The sequence below is a fragment of the Penaeus vannamei genome, chromosome 14 (genome assembly GCF_042767895.1).
Source record: "Penaeus vannamei isolate JL-2024 chromosome 14, ASM4276789v1, whole genome shotgun sequence".
Classification (NCBI taxonomy): Eukaryota; Metazoa; Arthropoda; class Malacostraca; order Decapoda; family Penaeidae; genus Penaeus; species Penaeus vannamei.
In genome coordinates this window covers 40,626,601-40,634,100 of record NC_091562.1, presented here as the reverse complement: position 1 = coordinate 40,634,100, position 7,500 = coordinate 40,626,601, and the positions used below count along the sequence as shown (strand labels likewise).

General features: G+C 33.6%; 1 protein-coding gene across 2 annotated transcripts in view; it reads right to left on the bottom strand.

The window, feature by feature from the left end:
• Positions 1-7,500, bottom strand: part of LOC113828349 (uncharacterized) — a 21,800-nt gene that overhangs the window by 352 nt on the left and 13,948 nt on the right. The window contains exons 6-8 of one of the 2 annotated variants that reach the window (XM_027381289.2): positions 5,326-5,466; positions 4,764-4,899; positions 1-4,124 (exon numbers count right to left, since the gene is read on the bottom strand). The exon at positions 1-4,124 is cut by the window's left edge and continues 352 nt beyond it. In XM_027381289.2, coding sequence (XP_027237090.2) covers positions 3,926-4,124; positions 4,764-4,899; positions 5,326-5,466 — 476 coding nt within the window. In that variant the 3' untranslated portion in view covers positions 1-3,925. The remainder of the gene's footprint in view (positions 4,125-4,763; positions 4,900-5,325; positions 5,467-7,500) is intronic. The other variant, XM_027381290.2, reaches the window with a different exon arrangement.

Sequence of the window (7,500 nt, the reverse complement as noted above, 5' to 3'; positions counted from 1 at the left end):
TATTCTACTATTTATGTAAAATAATAATCTAATATGTAAAATTGAGTGCAAAACTGCCTTATGAAGCATATAACTGTTTTGCATAACTGTCTCCAAAAATTTATGTGATATGTGTTTCCCTTGAAAAGGTCAGATATATAATAAAAGCTATATTTACTACAAACAGTATAAAGTGATGCTTCTCCATACTTCAAAATATTTATTTTTGATGATCACTCAATGCACAGCTTATAACAAGAGTATATTTGCATGCCGTATATTTGTATCATTCAAAAAAAAAAAAAAAAAATGGACAGGCTGAGAGAACACAGCAGTAAAGTTAAGATATTGTTCTCTACATCTCCAATTAGCTTAAATGGAAAGTGTTACCACAGATACTAAGCATTTGCTTCAACAACCTAGGATTGCTATAATAATTGAAAGCACAACTTTAAACAGCAGAGTTGACTACAATCAAACATTGTACATTTCTCAATGCTCAAGATACAATGAGCACACACAAATTTGGAACTGAGAACCATGCTCTATACACTTCCCTAACAATACATATATTCATGGCATATATTGATACTAACATCTACTTCATCAGAAAAGCAAACAACACCTGATATTAATTAAAAAGGAAACAGAACAGTGCATTTTCCAAAGGCCATACTTTCATTTTGTATCCAGGATAAAATTCTGAGTTTTCTATCCATCCTGCCATACTACTGTGTTAGCAAAATACAGAACACCAATCCAAACTGTTAATTTAGCTTTGTAAATGTGAAAGCTCTACCCTAAGTGAAATAACCTGAGATTGGCCATATCACTAGTCCTAACATTCAGATGCACCACAGGAATGAAAATAAATGAAATGCAATAAGAGCAAGGAGTAAAATGCTCACATAAAAAATCGTAATTCCAGAGTATCAAACTCAGTTGTTGGCATTATACAAGGAAGTCAGAACACCTAATTCTTGTGCACTAAAATATCACCAGCCAGTTATTGATAACTACTGTATCTTATAATGCATAAAAATATTAGACCACCTCATTGGAACTTGAGCATGATTATATATTGTTTTTTACTGTTAGCAAGAGCAATATAAAGATATTCATACAGCATTTGAGTTAGAAAATAAGTATATTTGTTGTAGCTTCTGTGATTTCTACAACTTTGTGCTTACTATGAAAGCAAAATTATCAGAAGCTAGACACCATGAGAATGAATTTAAAGAACAAAAAGAAAAAAAGTACAAGAATCAGACTCTAACAGAGAAAAGGAAAAGATGGGGGAAAAAAAAAAAAAAACATGAAAACTCTTAAAAGTCTAAAGAAGTGGAATAACCGCAAACTTCAGAAAGGATAACCGAGAGTCAAAAAGGACCCAAAGCTTCACATACATAGATCATTTACATGCTGGCCAAGACTCTATATATAAAAAAAAAGTCATCTAATTTTCAACCAATCAAATTCTCATTCATCTACTTTCCAGTGCATGAAACCATCCAGATAACCTTTTGATTATATCTTTTCAAATATGGCACTGATGTTCTACAGACTACAGAAATTCTCTCATTGAGTTACAAATGAACCAGTGAAGATTTACTGATGGTATGAAAATATTGTCCATTACAAGTTTAACGATAAGTTTTACATTTTTCATAAAATGTACTATTATTTCTAAAAGATGAAGACAGTAAAAACCTACAAGATAGAGTTGAAAGGCTTAAATGGGGGTTATAAGATCTTAAAATTACACATACTTTACGTTCTCCCATTACACATGAGGAGTACAGCCATACAGATGAAATTTTCTGTCATATTCTAGCATCCTAACCATTCACTCACAAAGTAAATAGGTTATTCAGTAATATATGAACAAATCTATGTGTCTCTGTCGTTCTTCTAGTCTTACCCCCTCTGTCTTTACCTTTGTTTCCGTCATTTGTCTCTTTGTGTTTCGTCTTTTTTTCTCTCTTCCTCTCCGTCTTGTTTACTCATCTTTCCATCTCTAAATTAATTCATCAATACCCAAGTCTCACTCTAATAAACAACTTTCATATATTTTCTCTTTAACTCCATCTTCATCATTTAGTTCCAATTTCTCAATCTAGATCAGTCTCTCGTTATCTCTAACCTTCTCTAAGATGCGTCATAAGTGTCTATCTTTATCTCCACATGTACTTTAGGCGAAATAGGCAAACTGTGAGTCCACTATATATAAGAAGCTCCATTTACTAACAGCAGCAGTTATGATAGGAGTGACAACCATAAGAAGACTAGCTATAAGCATTTCCCACTTACGTCAACAACCAAAAAAGAAACGAGCCCCAAAGACAATGATTTCATCGACAAAGCTGAGAAATTATAAATCTCCAATAATCTACCTAGTTGGGATAAATATTCATTAAATTGAGATGAAAATACAGAAAGAAAAAAAGATACATATATGTAATTTCATTCTCCAAAATGCAAGATTACACTAAATTACTTTTAAAAACCTTTACAATTATGAAAGCACATAAATATACATTTATTATTTTTGAGTTATTTTTATGTGTGAAGGGGGTGAGGTGCATGTGCATGTGCATCTGAGTGTGCATGTGCATGTGCATGCGACTGTGACTGTGCATGTGTGTGTACGTGTTTGAGTGTGCGCGTGTGTTAATGTGTGTTATGCATTTACTTCTTGTATGTTTCCCACATATAAAATAATATTCAACATTCCTGAATGATTCATAAACATAATTTGCAGTACAAAAGGCTCTACCTTAATGTGTCTTCATTCTAGGCCTAATTCTTTATCACACATTAATAACCAGCAATATAAAAATATCTTGAATATATTACAAAAACATGCACATTACTATGAACACAGAGAATTGTACATGATTCCTGTAAAAATCACCAAAGGATTTTTTGACAGAGTAAGATTCTAATAACATTGCTACACACTGAATTTGGAGAAATGCCATGATTAGGACAATGCAGACCTGAAAGTCCTAGTGTATTTCATAAAAGATTACTTCCTATAGTTTTGTGAATAGCTCTATCACATTATTATCAATGCTTATATATAGATATACATATATATATATATATATATATATATATATATATATATATATATATATATATATATATATATATATATATATATATATATATATATATATACACAGATTATGTATCATAATGGCCACAATAGTAATTTATAAAAAGAAACATTCCATTCAGTTAAAGTTTCTGAGAAAGTATAGCAACATGGAAACATACACGGAAGCTCCTCGGCAAAGTGAAAGCACCCTTAAAAGACGTTTAAAGGTCACTTGATTCAAATGACAAAAATACTTATCCAGTGCTACCTACGAGAAGCTAATGGATCAGTTCATATGAGTGGTTCTTTTGGATTAGTTTAATCAACCTTAACATTAATGGATATCTGCCACCTGGCAAAAGACAAATGGAAATGACTGCAAGCTCGATCCATCTTCTACCTTTATCACTGTGTAAAACCAAAGGATACAAGTTATCTGATCAAAATTTCGTCTGCTGTAATTTGTTCAAATCAGTGGAATAAAATAATGGCACCTCGATTATGAAAAATGTCATTGATAATATTTTTAACATTCACCAACTCTCATTACACACAACAAAATGATGTTTACATTTACTTCAGATCAATAACACATCAAAAACGTCTTGTTCTATGAAACTTCTCTTCAGATTCTTCACTATAATCATCACACACAAAAACACCATAAACACAGATCAAATTTACCTGAATAAGTTTCATAGTCTATTGTCTTTCTTTCTTTTATATCTTGTTTTTGTTTCATCTGGGTCATTATCTGACATGTGAACTTTTATTTATTATTTTTTTCTTTGCTTTCACACTTTGTTTCTCGTTTTCTACCCTTCCCGTCATCTAGGCTTTCTTTTATAACTCATCACTCTCGGCAGCCAGGTCCTTCGGAGGCCCATTGGGGAAGAGGGCATGGTAGTTCGGGGGGAATTCACTAGGGGACGGAGGAGCATCAGGTCCCCAATCCTGCCTAGCATCAGATTTAACAACTGCCTCATAGCGTGGCAGGGTGTGCTGGCGCTGAAGGGGCGGTGCTGAAGCCTCGATTGGTGTTCTGGAATAATAATATTAAGAGTGGGTCATTATCATCTCATCACTGTAATACTAACATAATTAACTTGCTGCATTGTTTGACATTCCTATACATCCATTTAAATATTCAGATAATGAGTAACATTTTTCTTTTTTTGGCTTCAGATAGAATAACCCCATACAGGATTTGCCACCACATTTTGCAGATAAAAATTCATCCTTTCAAATTACAGATATAAACGTTTTATAAGCATTTTTGTGGCAACCTTTTTGATATCAGCTACAGATGACATAAACCCAGTAATTCTAAGGCGTTCATCATACCATCTCTAAAGTCTTTCAGTTTTACAATATTTTAACTAAATTGTTAGTGAATAAAGAACAGACACTGTAAAAACTATTATACCTTAACTAGTTCATTGGCTAAGAAAACTTCAATCTCTTATTTTTATCACAACATGCATGGTCAGTTTTCTGTAAAGAATTCCATATCTAGTACATAAAAGTAACTTTCACAACCTAAGTAGAATCCTCTTTCATCACTACCACTCCTATCTTCCCTGACATCACTACCATTTTTTATCTTCTCTCCCATCACAATCGCTCCTTTCTCCTTCTCTCTCCCTACTACCACACCTTTACCTCTTTCCCTCACACTTACCCTGTTGGAGTGGTTGTCCGAGACCTGGCTCTCATGATTATGGTGAAGAGGCAGCACACTATAAGCCCAAGCCCTACAATGCCAGCCAGCGTTGTGATGATGATGGTGGTCATGGAGAATATGGGATGTTGTATTGCTGCAAGAATTGAAGTGTGCTAAATCTATGCCGATCTGCAGGTTTGTAATTTGGCCATTGTGGAATTTAAGTATATGCTTAATTCACTGCTCTGTAGTCACTGATACTTGTGACTGCATCATATTAATATTTAATGAGCAGTCTCTGAGAATCATTATCTTGATCTCTAGCCTCTCAATCAAAGACATAACAGATTCAACTTTCCAATTATTACTCTATATTCGAGAAGCCTTCATAGAATTATGGAAGTGAATGAATCATGTTTTATAATAATTGTTAAATGCTAATCCTGTTACATTATAAAACAGAAAATGAATAAATGACTGGAAGCATCAGCCAAACTACAAAATATCATTGAACATTAATCATCACCTAACCGAGAAATACAAGCAACCAGCCCTACGTAAGAAGACTGAGTACACAAACCTCTACATCCTTGCTCATCTGATCCACTATAAGGGAAAGCACAGTTGAAGTGGCTGTCACACTTGTATCTTGGGTGAATGCAGTACTGGTACTCGTTGTTCCCCTTGCACACGTACTTGCCCTGACAAGCCTCTGCAAACACTAAGTGTCACCGACAAACTGCATGTTAGATATGGATAACTACAGCCACAGATGGAGAGAGTCTAAAAGATAATACAAACATGATGCAGTTTTGATAAGACAAGATGTTGCACATGTTACAGAGACCTGATGCCCATTATTAGTATGAAAGGAATGATCTACGAGCACTGGCATTATCGGAAGTGGCAACATCGAGACTTTTCAACACAACCGCTTTCCAAAATGAAGCTCAGTAACAGTGAAACATGGTCATATATCTTAACAGAGACAACTCCTGTACCTGTACCAATGTTATGACTACATTACTATGCCAAAAGTACGTTATACCAGAAGTACATTACAATGCCAAGAGTACAACAGGCAAGCACCTCAGTTATAGATTATGCATTTAGCAACTATTTCTAATACTGTTTTCTACAAAACTAGCTATAATGCAGTAAAGGAAAACTCCACACTACATGAGTGTGAATATCATATCTACAATAGCCAACAGAATAATTTCAAAGTATACTTTCATATAAATGTCATTCCAATGTGCATTTTTGTCTTAATGGAGATCATCTTTTATCTCCCCTCTACATTCTTTACATTATGTATTTATCTAATCTTTATTGCGCACAATCCTTCTCCAAGCACTAATCCAACATATATACTGTAACGCAAATGCCATGCTCTTTGCACATTGCATTTCACACTTTACAGTTGCACATTTCCATTCGTGAAAATCTTACGTTTAACCCTTCAACATCCACAGATGTGTCTTTTTCCACCAGTGGGGAAAAAAAAATTGAGACTAGAATTTAGCCACCAAAATCACCAATAGTTCAGACGAAGACTAACGTTCTTTAAAAATAAATTGATTATATGAATGTATATATTTGAACTTCATAAATGGCTAACCATAATTGTCTTTCATGAAATCTATAGCAATCAGCAAGTCACCAATTTTGAGGGGAAAAAATCCTAAATATCATTACTATCACTTTCTACAATTCTTTATGAACCCTACAATGGCCTAATAGTGCATATACCTGTCATATTCAATAACATATTTTCCTTACAGCAGCTTTTAAATGGAAAAACAAGCATCTGTTGATAAATTCCTTGGTAAGAATCTTGATCTGTCAACATTAAAGGGTTAAATAGTATTTGCAGATATCTTACTTATTAATGTTCATGTCATTTTCCTTATGAATCAAGGGCATTATTTCGTACATGCAAACCTTGCATTTCTAACTAAAACGTGTCTGTACTAACACAATGCATAATTTAAGAACATGATGAAACATTCTTACTTGTCATTCTTAAACTTATTATGGGTGTTGTATATTTTCATGATACAATAAATGCTATTAACATTACAACAAAAGCACTTGATTAACTGTCACACCATGGCATGTATAACTGAATAATAGATATCTACTTTATCAAGCAGCAGTTACAAATATTGGTTCACTATATTCATAGCTACAACAAAAGCCAACATAAGGATATCTTACAACTGGAAAAGTAAGATTTTAAAGTATGTCACCACAGCTGAAAAAGAAAAAACACTCCACTTCTGGAGATAAACATAATAACTGTTATATAATATGGTAAACCTTGTTCTTGATCTCATAAGCTTGACATACTAAGAGTTTTCCTGTATATTACCCGACCAAGATCTTAACATATTCATCCTATCAACACAGTGCAAAAGTGGAACAAAGCTAAATGGAGTTCCAATTCTGCAAGGCAAATACAAGTGCAATTCATATTACAGTAACCCCATTTACATCAGTTTAATCAAATCAGTTTCTATTACTCCTTATTAACATTCTTTTTCTTCTTCTGGTGTAACTTCATTGCATCAGAATAGAATGCCGCTGAGGCAATAATACACACATTATTTACGCTTCTTCTACACACATTTTTCTACAATACTGATAAAGTTCTACTCAGTGTCAAACATTTTCTTCCTGTAAGCTCATTCCAAACACCAAAGCACAAGCATTTACTTCTTAAACACAGACGTACCATCATGCCCAAAAGATT